At 39.0% G+C, this 17,659-nt stretch overlaps 1 protein-coding gene and 1 non-coding gene across 2 annotated transcripts; both read right to left on the bottom strand.

Annotated features, from left to right (window-relative positions):
• Positions 1-5,150: 5,150 nt before the first annotated feature.
• Positions 5,151-6,863, bottom strand: LOC122069429 (pentatricopeptide repeat-containing protein At4g31070, mitochondrial). Its single transcript, XM_042633442.1, has one exon. It carries the CDS (start codon positions 6,861-6,863, stop codon positions 5,151-5,153), a length of 1,713 nt encoding a protein of 570 aa, XP_042489376.1.
• Positions 6,864-17,520: 10,657 nt separating this feature from the next.
• Positions 17,521-17,627, bottom strand: LOC122069436. Its single transcript, XR_006137454.1, has one exon. It is a non-coding gene; the product is annotated as a small nucleolar RNA R71 (small nucleolar RNA).
• Between the last annotated feature and the right edge of the window lie 32 nt (positions 17,628-17,659).

Below are 17,659 nucleotides of genomic sequence, written 5' to 3'. Positions count from 1 at the left end.
TACTAAACGGTTGCACTTTCTGAAACTGCAATAATTTAGTAAACGATTTCGGTTTCTATGATTTTTAAATGGTTTCAGTTTTACGGTTTTAAACGGTTTCGATTTTGGTTTATTCCATACGGTTTAGTTAGCAATCGGTTTGCTAGTTTATTCACATGTTTACTAAAATTTTCTTTTAGTGATAAATGATTCAAACTTGAGAATGTGAAATGCAAACTAGGGGTGTCAACCGGTCGGGCCGGTTCGGTTTCGGTCGGGCTTAATTGGGCTTGAAGACTTTCAAAGGTTACACCGTGTCCGCCCATTTAACTAATCGGGCTTAGTTATTGAGGGCATGGTACGTTTTATATTCGGTCGGTCGGCCTCGGGCTATAATCGGGCCACCTTAATCGGGCTTTAGTCGGGCCTTAACCGGGCTACGGAAATGTTTAGTGTCAAACGGGCTTTAATCGGTTTTTAAACGGGCCCTCTTTAAAATGTGCTCTTATATTCCGGGCCACTCATGCAAGCCCAAAAAAATGACAATTAATCAATAAATGATATCAAATATAACCATTATTTAAAATGTGAACATGTTTTTACTTTTTAGTTTTTACTTTTTAATTTGGGGGGTAAAATAGGTATTCTACAATCATTAAAGGGTCGGGCTAGGCCGGTGCACAATAGGCCGGTCTCGGTCGGGTGTTAAACGGTCGGTCTCGATCGGGCGCCCGACGGTCCAAGTGGCAAAACCAAGACCGACCGTTTATAAATGGGCCGGGCTCAAACCCGACACGTTTAATAAACGGTCAGGGCCTGGTCGGTCTATAAACGATCGGTCCCAATCGGTTTAGTCGGTTCGGGCCACGAATTGACACCCCTAATGCAAACCATTATGTGTTGTTAAAACATCCAAACAACTAAGTAAAAGAAAGATAGAAAAAAGTTTCAAGCGCATTTAACAAGTCAGTAAGTAATGCTTACAACAGAGATTTTCTTCTTCTCCCCCCTCCCAAATAATGTGTTATAATATTGAAAAATATATATTTAATATGCTATAAGCAAAAATTGCATTTTTATCAATATACATTCTACTTAGTGTGTTGGATTAATTTAATCGGAATTCCAAACAATAAGCAAGTTACCTCTAGAATTACTTGCAAGCTTGCAGCACTCAATCTTGGAATCAAATGAGATATTGTTGATATTTTGCAATCACCTTATTTTTCATCTTTAAACAGGTTAATCGGATCAATTTTGACAGTTTAAACGGTTTGGTTTTCACGGTTTTAACTTGGTTCGAAACCAGGGGTTAAACGGCTCGATTCGGTTTCAACCAGTTTAGCTAATCGACCTGAAACTTGAAACCATAACCAAACCATTTACTAAACGGTTTTGCGATTTCGATATAAACGACTCGGTTCAATTTCAGTAAATGGTTTCGATTTCAAATTCACATCCTCAGTCCTAGAGTGCTTCATTAGGTATGAGCATTCCCAATAGTTCACCCTTTGTTCCTCTCTTGGATGGCAATATTTGAGGCATTTGTCGCTCCTCTTTCGTGTGATTGTGCATGGATGTATTATTAGTATACTAGGCCTAGTTGTTTAACATAATATGAAATTATCTAACTTAAAAGCTTGACCTCGAGGCTAACTTGTGACCTTTGTGGCTCCTATTCAACTCTTTTTTTTTTTTTAATGGGATAGTTTCTAAGCAAGCGGGGTGGAATGGAATCTCCCATGCCCTCACCATTGTATCCATCAGATAACCTTTTTTGCATCTCATCCTTTCAAGGGGGAGTTGTTGCACTCCCACTCTTCTCACTGTCGATGTACCGCTTTCTTTCTTTTGCTCAACTACAAGCTTGCAACCCATCGACGGCGTCAATACAACCCAGCCATTGAACCTCTGAATTCACCCTGCTTGTACTTTCTTCCTTGTTTCAGCCACCCTGCAACTTTCTCACAGAAGGTGTGATATGGGATTCACCCCCACGTAAATCTAAGGTATCAACATCTTCGTAGAACATGAGTTAAATTATTGAAACCCTAGGCAGCTACACTAAAATCTCTCATTCTTCAATTCGAATGAAAACCAATTGGAAAAAACAAACTTAGTTCCACATAAACATTTAATCAACTGCCAAATCCGACATCACATAATAATACATCAGAAAACGGAATAGGTTATCTGCTTCTCCTTCTCCTTATTCCTTCTTGTTTGGTTAGGTGAGGATTTATCTCCCATTTGAGGTGGCATGATCATTTTTAACTAAAGTCTTGGGATGCACCATTAAGGAGGAGTGATCTTATTCAGATTCAAGGAACTAAAAAAGCTAAGTGCAGGCCTAAAATGACTTTAGATGAAAGGTTTTGCATAGTTTAGGCCTTGAATCAAGTATAACCTCAAATAGAGTTGCTTGCAAGCCAATGATCCATGTAGCAGACCTCATTCAAAGACAGAATATAAAAAATAATAGTAAAAGGGAAAAATCATGCAACAACAACTCAACAATATCCCACCTAAATGGGGTCTGCTACATAATGGGGTCTACTACATGGATCGTTGCCTTACAGGCAGCTTTGTTTGAAGTTATACTTTAGCCAGGACCTAAACTATGCATATCATTTCCTCTAAGGTCATTTTAGGCCTGCCTTTAGCTTTTTTAGTTCCTTGAATCTGAAATGAGATTACTCCTCCTTATTTGTTCATCCTAAGACTTATGTTGAAAATGATCATGCCACCTCAAACGACTACAAACCTAGTTGATTTCATTGTACCATTAAGCCACATTTGAGGTAATATAGGTGAAAAATAAATATCATTAAAGTTTTTTTCATTGGAATTGTCAAGACATTTTTCTAATGCTAAATCCATTATCTATAGAAAATGGTAATAGTTTATATCAGCTTGAACCCTCTCATAACCAAAAAAAAAAAAGGATTACCGATGACAATACATTAAAATTTCAAAACAAATCCTACCTTATTAGGGAGGTTTTTGGCATTTGTTGGGTTGAAAGTGTGACTTTAATATCAGAGGTTAAAGGTTAAACTAGGGGTAACTAGGGTCGGTGCTTCCGACTATGGGTGCAGTGAAATCATTGTATTGTGCATCATATCGAGGCCAATGTTGAGTTGTAATCCAAATGGTATTGGATTTAAATTGCCAAATCACGTAAGACTTGTCCTATGGTGTATGTGCCTTTGTATTTGCATTGCTATATCGTCTGTTGTAGAATGATTTTTGGAAGATGGGTTATATGATGGATAGCTCATGAAAGTCGTATTTTATGTGTATGCTTGAGTGCTAGTGATGCCAACAGGTGAATGAACAGAACGAATGAGTTGGGATGAGATCGAGTTTTTAGTGACCACTGATTCACCCCTCCCAGTGGCCATCTAGTTCAACAAAACATGTCTAGGTGACAAATGGGTTTACTTGTGACAAAATAGAAACTACGAAATCCACTGCCATCCCATCCTCTTTAATCTATTGTATCATGCAACCCTTCTAAGCAGCATGTACCAGAACTGCAAACCCTGTGGCCAGTCGTCCGATCGATATGCTTATGCGTTCTATCAAAAAGCCAAATGTTACCTTCAGCAAGTTATGAAACTATATATAGCGAAAATCAGGAAACAACATTGACCATCATCAATTTTGGAGCTCTGGGCACACAGTGGCTGTCACTAGTTGAGGCAATTAGCTGTCACTAGTTGAGGCAATTAAGGTAGGGGTTGACTGTCATTGTTACAAATATTTGAGGAAATGTAACATCCACAAAGATAGGAAGAAAAATCTAAAGATAGTAGAAAGTAAAATTATAATTGGAAATTACTGTAGGGCTGGTAGCTTTCGAGCGGTAGATGTACTGCCCAACGCCAGTTCCAAAGGGCCTGGAGGTCAATGAACACAAACCCTTTACTTTGATCTTGATGTATAATATTGTTATTGGTGAAACCTGGTCTCAGTTTAATCTAGGAATTACTATTGATTCTTTGCTCACTAGAGAGTGGGCTGGGGGTGGCGAGAGAAGCTCCAGACCTGAATTTGTTTGGAAGTCATTTATATTGGAGGGGTATTTTTGTACATTTGGGGATTAGGATATATTTATATTATAACACATCAAAATGATAAATAAAAAGGGCGTAGGCTCCCGCAACTGTGGGGTCTAGGAAAGGTCATAATGTATACAGCCTTCCGCCACTTCACGAAGAGATTGCTTGTTTCCCAACTCGAACCCGTGATACTAGGTTATAATGGGGCAACCTTACCACTGCACCGAGGTCTGCAATAGTATATAGAGTGTTACCTTATAAAAAGGTGAGGGTTAGGATCTTCATTAGAACAGTGGAAGCTCTGATTTATTGCTTGACTGTAGACATGACGTAGTACATGATTCTCTTCTTCTTCTTCTTCTTTTTTTTTGCCGTCGTTTTGTTACATTGTTAATTCCTATCAAATATACACCCCAAAAACATTTATTGCAGAATCCTGTAATTCCGCACTCTATAAAATTTCCCCTCATTGGTTTGGGAAATTTCCCATAATTACAATATACAATAGAGTTAAAAAATATATACATTCAGTTATAATATACTTGAGGAGCTGAGCATTATCAGGTGCTCACCAATAAAAGACCAGAGTCACCTACTACTATGGGATTAAATATTTCAATCAGTAAATTGCACTCCCATGAAGGTGATCATGATGCTATATGCTTGTCCTCTAATGAAAAAAATGGTTATCACAGTGTAGAGGCAAAGCAGTAGGACTGAACCAAAATTTGAGATAAATGTGAACTATATCTACAGCTTTTTCATTGTATTTCTGCATGAAACATCTTTCTCTACTTTTCCAGTAGATAACTGAATAAATTAACAGATAGCAAAAGGTGACATGGATCAATCTGAAGCACAAAGACAAACTATCTGATGGCATGTATAGCATGAGAAATTTCAGGACATGTAATGGTCAGAGCCTTAGAGGCATGAGATAAGCAACCACTTTGTCCGTGCCAAGCAATACCATTTATATAGGAAATTTATAATGTTAATTTGTTGACCTCTTTAAGGCCAATTCAAATTGCTATTAACTCTATTCTCTAATCTCAATACGGCTGAAACCAGAGCTTTTTCTAAAGCCTTTCATTTTCACAATTTTCCTTACGTTTGCGACACCAGCCCAGTTACCAGCTCTGCATATACCATACACAACAAGGTGTAATTTGCCATATTCTCAGGTTCCAATTTAATTAGCCGGCATGCCAGCTCCCCTGCCACCTCTAGCCTACCATGAGCTTTACATGCTGATGTCAAACAACTGAATATGGTTGCATTTGGTTCCATGGGCATATGGCTGATGATCTCACAGGCATCTTCAAGCTTCCCTGACCGACCAAGAAGATCAATGTAGCATGCATAATGTTCCAATGTTAAGGAAATTTTGTTCTCTCTTATTGCATCATTGTAGAGATCCTGTCCCTCAGCAATCAGGCCACTATGGTTGCACGCAGACAAAACAGCAAGAAATGTGATATTGTCAGTCTCGAATTTCCTCTGTTGCATCTCATGAAAGAGCTCCAAAGCTTTTGTACCATAGCCATGAAGACCATAACCGTGGATTAAAGCACTCCAGGAGACAGAATCTTTTGTGGGCATCTCTTTAAAAATTTTGTGTGCAGCATTGAGACATCCACATTTCGCATACATATCAACCAGGGAGTTTCCAATGAAAACGTTCAACTCCAAGCCAGATTTTAAGAGGTGGCCATGAACTCGACGGCCATAATCTAAAGACAATAGGGAAGTACAAGCAGATAGAAGTTCAAGTAGGGTTACTGAGTTCGGTTTGATACCCTCTATCTGCATTTGATAGAAAAGCTCCATTGCCCTTTTTCCATCCCCAATCTGAGAGTAACTCCCAATCATAGAACTCCACATGACAACATCTCTTGTTCCCAATCTATTGAATATGAGTGTGGCAAGACCCAATGCATTCCCGCATTTGCTATACATGTCTATTAGAGCTGCTGCAAAGTGAGATTCAGACTCAAATCTCCAACGAAATGCGAAGGCGTGAATCTCCTTCCCCTGTTTCAGAGCTCCCAATGCAGCACAAGCTGGTAAAACCACAATTAACGTCACTCGGTTTGGTTTAATCCCTTCAAGCTGCATTTCTCTAAAGGCTTGGATTGACATTCCATAGCTCTTATTTGAAGTGCAGCCTTTGATCATGGCTGTCCAAGAAACCTCATTCCTTTCCTTCATCTGGTTAAATACATGAAAAGCTGCTTCCAAGTTGAAACACCTCGAGTACATGTCTACAAGGGCTGTGGATGGAAAAATAGATAGAGCCATGCATCCACCAAGGATAAGACGAGCATGGATTTCTTTCCCTGATCTTAAATCTCCTGTCTTGCCACATACGGACAGAATGCAAGCTATCAGTTCAGGTTTAGGATCAAAACCTGACGAATACATTTCCCTCAGCATCTTTATTGATTCTGCGTAACATCCATTCCTGACGTAGCAAGTGATCATGGAATTCCAAGTGATGGTATCTCTTTGGGGCATTGTATCAAACAGTAGGCGTGCATATTCAACATGGGAACACTTACCATAAATTGAGAGGAGAGAATTTGCTGTAATTGTTCCTCTTTCAAAACCTGTTTTGAGGACAAGGGAATGGATTTGGAGGATAAAGAGTAATGATTGAGCAGAAGAGCATGCTTTAAAAAATTCAAGGGCTTGGTCGAATAATCCTTCAACAACCAAATCTTTAACTATTTTGGCATTTGCAATTGCAGTGAAACATCTTGTGCTTATTTTCTCGTTCAGGGTTGTTAGGATAAACCGTCTGATAGGTTGTGCATGCATGTATCTGAATCATAATGTTGAGTTTTAAAAACTTTGTATAGAAATATGTAAGCAGCGGAATAATAAAGGAGAGTTGCCAGTTATCTAATTCTAGAACTTCCCATATGAGATCATTAAAAGAAAAGGGGAAAAAATAAAGGGAAAATTACATGATTACCCACTTTTGGGTTTTCCTTTACAAAATTACTCACAAAAAGTTTTGGTCAACAAAAATACCCAAAATTAGGTTTGGGTTTACAAAACTACCCAAAACAGTGATTCTCCTTCATCTGCCTATTTGTTTTGTCATTTTTACCCCTGGCTTGCCCTCCGACCCCATTCTCTCCTCTTCTTCCTTCAACAACGAGATTGCCTACAATCAGGTCATCATTCGTGTCATGGTATAAGAAATACAAAAATAGCAAAGATTTCCGACTTCTCTTAAGTCCAAGAAAACCATTTTGAACACAGGATGGGAATGGAGCATCACAGGGCAAGAATCGAAAAGCCATTTTTAGTAGGCAAAGGATTTTTGTCACAAGGGAGGAGTAAAGAAAACTAACTTGGGCAAGAAGCGATTCGGCATCCTCTTGGCTAAAGGAAAGCAGACCGAGGGATTTGAGGCCATTGGGATCGGAGACAAGAACGAACTCATTCTTATACCGACGTTCCAGTGAGCATCTTGGCGATTTAATCAGTGCTAAGAGGAATATCGAAGGCGTGCTTTGGCTGCCACATTTCTGGCGTCACTTAAGCGAATAGAGACAACACCAAGCTATCTCGTCTGTGATGCAGACAATCGGTGACAACATTGCCGAGGTGGTAGCACGGCCTGATGGAGGCCAAGGTTGTAGCACGGCCTGATGGAGGCTGAGGTGGCAGCCCGGCCTGATGGAAGCCGAGGTGATAGCGCGGCCTGATGGAGGCCGAGGTGGAGCACGGCTTGATGGAGGCCGAGGTGGAGCATGGCTTGATGGAGGCCTAGGTTCAGCATGGCTTTACGGAGGCAGAGGTGGAGCGCGGCCTGATGGAGGCCGAGGTGGAAGCACGGCCTGATGGAGGCCGAGGTGGAAGCACGGCCTGATGAAGGCCGAGGTGGACACGGCCTGAAGAGGGCCGAAGTAGCAGCTCAGTCCTATTCAGGTTTGTGTACATGCTTCAGCCGTGCTGAGGAAAGTGACATTTTTTGCCTCATCACTTACCTTCTTCAATCTAAGTCGCTATTTCAGCACCGAATCGCGGCCAATGCTTATGCATCAGTGTCTCAACACACGGAATCAGGGATCGACATCCACTGAAACCTACGCCTCATCCCACCCCTGTCGTGACCAGTATCCACTGCAACCCCTCATGACCAATTCTGGATATGACTTCATGCAGGATTTCAAAATCAGGAAACCCTTTCAGATCCATAATTGGTAGAAAATGGTTTTCCTCGGCCTAATTTTTCTGAATTTGCAATAATAAATCGCAATTAAAAATAAAAACTGGGGAAGGAGACTGTCTTAAGAACCCGAGAAGGGGAAGGAGGAGATGATTCTACCAAGCGGTGAGGGGGAGATGCATCGATAGTGGGCACGTATGCCTCAATGACCCTGACTGTGTTGTTGGCATTGTTGATGATGGTGGCAAGGCCGGTGAGGTGTTTGCCGAATGATGACCTAATGTAGGCAATCTCGTTGTTGAAGGAAGAAGAGGAGAGAATGGGGTCGGAGGGCAAGCCAGGGGTAAAAATGATAAAACAAATAGGCAGATGAAGGAGAATCACTGTTTTGGGTAGTTTTGTAAACCCAAACCTAATTTTGGGTATTTTTGTTGATCAAAACTTTTTGTGGGTAATTTTGTAAAAGGAAACCCAAAAGTGGGTAATCATGTAATTTTCCCAAAAATAAATTGCAAGATCAATGTGGTGCAATAAATGTTTGGGTGCATAATTCAAGAGTAAAAGAATATTTGAACGGCAAAAAAAATCTGTCATGTGGCATATTTGATGGGGTGTAAATAAGTAGATAAATGGATCTATCTGTCTAAATGTTAAGTTTCAAATCCAAACACAACAAGTGATACAATAACTTCAAAAACCCAATATTTTAGGTGTATACATTAATGACTGGAGTGCTATAGGCGTGCATGAATTTATATGGGGATGCATGATAATACATAGGGAGTATGGTTTGAGTCAAATTTGATTATGGCTTATTGAGACAATTCCATTGTCTATCCAATAGCCTGAATTAGGTTGGCAACTAAGAAAAGCTTATCTACACTAGATGATGGAGTGATTTCCTCATAATTCAAAGCAATTTTTCTCCTTAGCGATTCAAAGTAATCTATAATGGGGCCTTGCATAATAAGAAAAAAAATCAAAACAATGATGAAATTTTTTACACATGGATGAAATATAATATATGGGAGGAACAAACAATGGTTGTGTCAATTATGGGGATTGGATAAATAAGAATTAACTGCTATGAAAAGATAGTGAATGGCGTGGATTGGTTACATGATGAATTTCAGACCAAAAATCAATCATAGTACTTCTCCTTTAATGGCAAACACTCATATATTTGTCCATCCACCCTTTTGATAGTCCTAAATTTTCATTTCTTTATTTTTTTTCACATGGCGAATCCATCTTTGCTAAAACTTGACCTATCAACAGGTATACTGAATCCATCTTGGCTAGAACTTGATGTGTCAATAGAAAACTTGGACTCTATTTGTCTACAAATTTTGGATCACATCTCTACTTACATGTGGCAGATATTTAGGAGTTGTCAAAGAGATTATTTTTCAAGTGGGTCATTCACAAAACATCTTCACTCCTTTTAACGGTAGAAAACAGAAACATAAAATAAAATTTTCATTTACCCCGACAAGATGAAGCTTGAGTGTTATTAATCACTAAAATACATGCATTTGTTATGAGCCACAAATAAACGAAAGAATACATAATATTGGTATAACATTATAATAACTCATTTCCATATAGTATTATCTATTCACCACTTTTTTCTGAGTCTTAATAAGATATATGTTGTTTAGAATAAGAGAAAAGAGTCGTGATGTTGAAAGCATAATTGTGCAATATCTCAGCAAAACAAATTTAAAATATATCCATTGCAAGAATGTAGACAAAATGGCAGATTGAACTTTGTGGGTAGGGGTGTCAATTCCAAACCTGCACCGGTAAGTCTGACTGAACCCGACACATTTATGACCCGACCTAGACTAGCTCGATTAATAAACGTGTTGGGCTTGAGCCCGACATGTTTATAAATAGGTAGTACACGGTGCAGCCACCTAGCCCGACAGGCGCTCGACCAGCCCGACACATTTACAAGTCCTACTTGAACCGACTCATTTAAGCCCGACCAAGCCCGACCCCTTTAATACTACTTGTAATTTTTTAATTTTTTTAATACTATTTGTATTTAGTGCTAAGGCTATGTGATATGTACAGATGAGATGGTGGTGATTGTTATCTGAACATTCATCTTTTTCAAGCATAATTTAATTGATTTAAACTTGCTCAACTTGGGTTGTGTAGGCATAGTTTAATTGATTTGAGTTCCGTTGGGTTAAAAATCAAGTACCTTAATAACTTAGCTGTTTTGCCCATCTTTGGCTCAATCCATTTTAACTATGAGATCTTTCTTTGCTATGTGCTTCTTTTCCTCATTTTATTGATATTCCCTTCTAGCACATTTAAAGACTAATTTTAAAAAGGACTCATTTAAAGCCCGTTTAAAGTTAAATAGGTCTATAACCCGATTAAGGTCCATTTATGGTAGTCCGAGACCGACAGGCCCGATTATCAACCGTACTATGCTTGCGCTAGCTAAGCTCGTTTAGCTAAACGGGCGTTCACTGTTTAGCCCTAGAAATTGGTCAAGCCCGATTAGGCCCGATCGAGACAGACCTGACCCGACCAATTGACACCCCTATTTGTGGGATCCTCCAAAGCGTGGAAGGGATCTGTATTTATAGCCTTGGGACCTCTTGGTCGACAAAGGTTAGTGCAATGTTCTTCCACCTATGGATGATCTCCTTTCTTAGGAAGATATATATCTCCCAAGTGTAGACAAAGCTTTCCTTAGAATGGTTCTAGAGTCTTCTAAGGTGTCTTATAGATCTTAGGATATATCTAGGTAAAAGCCTTAGGTGGCAAGTAGGAGAATTGACCAAAAACATGGCACAATGATCCACACAATATTTTCGCAGGGCTGGTACAAAGTGAACTATGGCCTAGCACGTGGGATTTGGCAAACGCTGGCCTGGATGCATTTGGCGTTGGCCTGAGAAGAGTGAGTCTAGCTCGAGTTGACTCAATAGGTCTGGTCCAGTTGGGTTTTGACTCAAATTAGGACCGATCTATGGGTTTTAAGATGGTCTGTGTTTTTATTCGTTTTATTAATTATTTTATATTGGCATAGAAATAAAGAGATTTTGACCATGAATACGGAATCACTCTGTGTTTCAGAGGAGTTCCCGACTCATCATTACTTAGCCCTTCTGAAGATGACAAAATGTGGTGTCTACATAATGCATAAACATACATAGGGTGTGTGCTAGGAAATAAGGTGGTATTTAATTAAAGGGAAAAGACTCTTTGAGCTGCCGGAGTAAATGGAATCTCTCAGGCCCATCCACCCTAGAATCTTATTCACTGTCAGATCTCTCCTTTTGCATCTTGGCCATTCATTTTGTCCTTCATTGCAATCCAACTCTCTCTCTCTCTCTCTCTCCCCAACAAACTTCACAAATACCTAGTCGTGCTTGCGAAGGAACCATAGGCTCCAATCTAAGCTCATCTCCATCACCATTTTTTAAGCTTTTGACTAAGTCTGAAATGAGCAGATTACGATTCCAACCTCTCTCTCTCTCTCTCTCTCTCTCTCTCTCTCACACACACACACACACTTCCTCGCTCCCTCTCCACTCTTCCTTTGTTGCCATCCTTGTCTTCATGATCATAGATTAAATATGTATTTCACATCACAAAAATAAATATTTCCAATAAGAACCAGTAGGCTCTTATGGGCAACTTCTCAAAATTATCAAGCCAGAAATGATATTGATTATCGAAATGATAAATCGTTGAAAGCTGAGCACACAATCGATGTATGGAAGAATGGGTCATGGAAGTGATATGCAAGGGAAGTTGTGAGAAAATCTGAAAATTGTTGGGGCTGCAAATTGAAGAGAGAGAAAGGGAGGGTCACAATGGCAAAGCAGGTGAGAGAGGGAGATGGAGGGTGAGTGAGTCAAAATACTGAACGAGAGGTGTGAAATGAGGAGTGGATAAAGAGAGGGTGAGTAGAGGAGGAAGCATGGGTGTACCCTCATCTTGGAGGGTGGGCTAGAGAGAGAGTGTGTGTTTTAGCTATAAAGGAGACGAAAGAAATGGTGCATCGATGTTAGTTTTCAACAATGAAGATAGAGGGGAGAGAGCTCTAAAATTTGACATATGGCTAATCTAGACTGTATCTTTTTATCCAATAAAGGGAACAAGTGCCTTATGATACAAATGTGTAACAAAAGAGTCGATCCCATGCTCTACTAAGGGCATAGACTATGTTGGCAAGCCACTGACCAAATAAGTAACACAAATCATTCTTTTTTTTTTTTTTTTGGGGGGGTTGTGGGGGTGGGAGGGGTAAAGGAACACTACCTCTTGGAGTAGGCACACGGCAGTGGGAGCAGCCAATGGGAGGATGTGTGTGGGGTTGTGCGGTCTTTTCGCAGCCGTTGTGTCTTGGGGTAGATACATGCCAAGAGGTAGCGTTCTTCCTTTTTTCTTTTTAGTAAAAGGAATCATTCAGTTGACATCCATATGAAATGTTAGGAAAAATTACTTGGACACCCTTATACTATATATGGCTTGATTGCTTTGACATCCCTAAAGCTTGAAACTACTACTTGAATCACCCTTATGTTTTAAGATTTTGTACATCTAGCCCCCTATCCATTAATCCATTGCCATTTAGTGATGACATCATGGGTTGGAAAACTCCTAAAACCCAAATTACCCTTTAAGGATATTGAGTTGACCCTTTTACCCTTTCACTAAAATAAAAGAAGATGCCTTCCCTTTCATCTCCTTCCACTTTATCTCCACCAACGACCATTACACCATGAACTTCCATTTCATCGTCGTTGATTCACTGCAAAAGATAATCTTACTAGTGGCCCTAATCATCTAGACCAACTTCACCAAAAATGGTAGCCTTGAATGGATGATCACAATCTTTTCACTCTCTACCCTCTCAAACACCTTAGTCATGGGAATCCCTCTCCTCATTGCCAGGTAAGACGATTAGTCTATGGTTGTGATGTGATGCCCTATTTAGAATTGTCCATCAAGACAAAGATGTTTACCGATAACATTATCAGTTGATCTAGAGCAATTATTTGTAGATATTCTAGATATGCAGTTCTAGAATTATATCTATTTTGGGCAATTTTTCTTCACTGGAGAATATACGAATGAAGCCAAAGCATCACAAGCGGAATGAACTCGAATGAAGGTAATCTTTTAGGCTTTGGATGGCAATAACATTATAAACTACAGTTAAAGCTTCCAAAATTTAAGTTTGGAAGATTCACGCTTCCGATGGGAATACCATTTAAGTTTGGAAGATTCACGCTTCCGATGGGAATACCATTATAGACTACATTTAGCATTTAAATTGCTCTGAAGATCTTTTCAAGTTTCAATAGCAACACCCGCCACTTGTTGGTAGAGAATCAATAGATAAAGAATGCTATAAACTGAAAGCAGATATTTGGAACATACACAAGATATTTAGAAGTAGGATTTTTTACATCTACCTCCCCTGTTGTTTGCCGTAATCACATAATCCCCCCTGAAAATCAAAAAATTACATTTAAACCCAAAAAGTTCACACCGTTAGCATCTTATTTGGCTTAAGCAATTAGTTTCATTGAAACAAATTGAAAACCCCAAAAATCCTTCATGCCTTTATTCCAAAAAACCCTATCTTTCGCTTTTCAATCCTTTTAGTTTTGGGTTTGCAAGCCGCGAGCAACGAAGACAAACTCTCTGACGAAGGTTCTCCTCTTCAGCAAAGGTCCTCCTCTCAGACGACATTCTCCTCTTTGACGACGGTTACTCGGAACGCGAAGGACGATGGTCGACAGCTACTTGGCTTCCCCTTATTCTGAGATGGAAGTTGCCCTTATCCTCTCAGGCGACGGGCAACTGGCGACGAGGTCCTGAGCAATCCAATGGGTAACGAGCGATGGCTACTTGGCTTCCTCTCATATATGTGTGTATTCAACAACTGAGAAGAGAAGGAAGGAAGGATTTCAGGTAATTTTATACCCTGCGATTTGCCCAATTTTCTTATGAGATCTCCATTAAAAATTGCAGGGTTAGAGACCACTCAATAGGGTTTGATTATTACCTTCATTGCTGCTAATTACCATCTACATTTCATCCCTGAAGAACACTTCTAAGTCAGGATAAGGTAATTCAGTTTATCAACCTTATTCTCTAAAGATCATTTAGCTGTTTTAGTTGATCATTCTAAAATTTATCTTGGTTTCTTCTTGGAATTTCTATTTAACCTATGACTTGCCTTTATTTGCCTTTGACACTTCATCGCAACAAATGCAACATCAACATTTCGGCCCATTGTTTCCAGTTACCGAGGAAAATTGGTTCTCGTTTCAATACATGTGATGAGCACATTTATGTGTGAAATCTAGGGTAGTAAAACATGCATTTTACATATATAGAATGGAGCTACCTTGGGTTTTACTCTCTTTTTGCAGGTTTTATATTTTCAAGGCCTTAAGGACTATCGGGCTATATCTTCAATTTTACACGTAAAGAGGTCCTATTTCTTTTCATGGTTGGGAAGAGGATGAAATTCTGAGCAAGATGGACGTGTTCAATTAAAAGTACACATTCGTTTGGTCACCCGTACAAATGATTATTCTTTTCGGGTCAATAAAAGAATAATGGATCAGAATTGAACCGAGATACAGAACCAGCCCGTTTGCAATTGTCCCAGAGATACAAGGAATACTCTAAATGCCAACAAGGATCGATGGACCACATCCTTAAGTGATTAAAGTTTTGTTTTTGGTAACAACAACTACCTAGCGTAGTTGGTGAGCTATGGTGTATAAAATTCCCTTGCTCACCGAGAGGTCTCAAGTTCGAATCTCATGGTTGTTTTTTTTAGAGAATTTTGTTGAAGATTTCCTGCTTTTCACTCACTTAAAGCACTAAGGGCATGGAGGGGATTTCCACATCAAATTAGAAGCAAGCAAAATCGTGGAAGCAAGAAGAGAAGAAAAAGAAAAAAAAAATGTTTTTTTTTAGAGAATTTGTTGAAGATTTTCTGCTTTTCACTCACTTAAAGCACTAAGGGCATGGAGGGGATGGTTGTTTTTTTTTAGAGAATTTGTTGAAGATTTCCTGCTTTTCACTCACTTAAAGCACTAAGGGCATGGAGGGGATTTCCACATCAAATTAGAAGCAAGCAAAATCGTGGAAGCAAGAAGAGAAGAAAAAAAAAAGGAAAGAAAAAAAAGGGGAGAACCAAAGATTGTCCAAATCTTCTCTCTCCTCCACATCATCACCAAAGATTGTCCAAATCACACAAAGGAAGAAAAAAAATCGTCCCTAGGAGAGAGAAAAAAAGAAGAAAAAAAAATTAGAAAAAAAAGGAAAGAAAATAAGCAAAAAATTATACGAAATTTCTCAAAATTTATTTCTCTCTTCTCTCTCCTCCATCTTAGCACTTTTGGACTCAAAAGATCTCACAATCAATTGTGGGTTTCTCTCTTTTAGGAAAGAGAAAATTGTTACCCTACCTCTCCATTCCCTATAAATACAACTCATGTAAGAGGAGGAGACACAATTCATTCTTCTTCTAGTTTTTTAGTTGCTCTCTCTCTTCCTCTTTCTCTCTTTGGTTTTAGTTCTTCTCTATTTTTGCTTTAATCACTTTTGTAATAGTTTTTTTTATGTCAATTAATGCAAGCACTCTTTTATTTTTATTCAACCTTTTTATGTTTATGATTTATGCAATTGGGTTGTAATTTCTTAAGTTATAGTTCTAGGCTTAGATCTAAGTGACAAGATCACGAGCCGTGGAGCAATTTTTTTTCAAGTTCAAGCATTGATTCAAGTAAGTAGGCTCCTTCAGTAGTCTTCTCTCCCCCCTCTCATTCCCTCTTCTGACTACCTTTTCTTTCTTAATTTAGGATTTTTATTTTCAGTCGTTACATTATTGTTATCCCTTTCCCCCAAGGTTCATGGCTAGTGTATGTGTTGGCTTTGCCCCTCCTAGCCATAGAACCATCAATTTATTGTTTTTATTTTAATTGTCTCCCTTTTCCTAAAGCCAAGTAGAGTAACCCTTGTAAGAGTGACTCTCTGGTCAAGTAGGGAAGCTCATATTATGATGCATCCCTCGGGCTAAGTAGAGAAACCTACTTGTGAGTCTCTCTCTAGCTTTATCCCCTTCTTTTACTTTATTTTTATTTCAGCATTTTTTTTCCTTTATTTATTTATTTAATTTTTAATTGCGTGGGTTGTTTATTTTTAGTTATTTATTTATTTAATTTTAATTGCGTGGCTTGCGTCTTTAAATTCTTAGATGACGAATGGTTAGGACGTTATTTTTAGGACGGTAATTAGAATTAGATCACAACCATTAATCAGTTCACTTTCGCATTATTAAAAGAAATAAAAAATAAAGTGGCTGCTCTCCCTGTGTTCGACCCGTAGCTACACTGATCCGTATGCTTGCGGTTACATTTTAAATCTCAAACAAGTTTTTGGCGCCGTTGCCGGGGAGACAGTTCCATGTTATTTTTCACTTTCTTTTGGTAAATCGGAGTGCTTTGTTTGCTTTGTTTTATATTTTTCCTTTTCTTTTATTGAATTCCTGAGAAGAACAACTTGCAATAATAGTTGTATCAGTGGAGGTCGCCATGCCTGACAATATGATAAAGACAGGTTTCGCCCTGTAGCAGTACCTCAGGAATTGACCTGAGCAACCCCGGATCCCTGCCGATAAGCTCCCAAAAAGCAAAAAAATCAAAAAAAATCAAAAAAAAAAATTCAAAAAAAATCATCAAAAAAAAATAAGTTTTGCTATCCATTCTTTTGTGCTTGTCTTACTTTAGTTGTGGGTAGTTTTTCTGTTGCATGAGTGTTAAGTGGGTACGTAATACTAAGAATCGGTTAGAAAGAAGAGATCCAACAAGTAGTGACCCTATACGTTTGCTCTCTTTAAAACCCTTCAATATGGGAGACCAACAACAAAACCCTTCACCTAAATCTCTGAAAGATAGGTTCTACCCTGCTAGAACAGCCCAACCTTCCTGCATAGTTCTACCACAGGCCCAAGGCAATAATTTTGAACTCAAATCTCAATACATCACTATGTTGCCCCACTTCCATGGGTTGACCTCTGAGGATGCATACCTATTTCTAAGGGAATTTGAAGAGGTATGTGTTCTAATTAAGATCCAATAGCTTTCTGATGATGCTGTTAAGCTTAGGTTTATCACTTTTGCATTGAAAGACCAAGCTAAGAAGTGGTTGTATGGATTATCCACAAATTCCATAACCTCATGGGAACAGTTCACAGTTGTCTTCCTTAAGAAGTTTTTCCCAACTCACAAGACCAATAAGCTTAGAAGTGATATCCTTCAGTTTAGGCAAAAGCCTAGTGAGTCATTTTTCAAACTTATGGAGAGATTCAAGGATCTACTCCAAGAATGCCCTCACCATGGCCTAGACCTATGGCATTTATGTCAAATAATTTATG

This window comes from Macadamia integrifolia, unplaced genomic scaffold (genome assembly GCF_013358625.1).
Source record: "Macadamia integrifolia cultivar HAES 741 unplaced genomic scaffold, SCU_Mint_v3 scaffold614, whole genome shotgun sequence".
NCBI classification, from domain to species: Eukaryota; Viridiplantae; Streptophyta; class Magnoliopsida; order Proteales; family Proteaceae; genus Macadamia; species Macadamia integrifolia.
Note: the sequence above shows the minus strand (reverse complement) of the source record. Positions and strands in the feature narration are given on the sequence as shown.

Coding starts and splice junctions, on each gene's coding strand:
- LOC122069429 (XM_042633442.1), bottom strand. CDS start 6,863: ATGCATGCACAACCTATCAGACGGTTTATCCTAACAACCCTGAACGAG.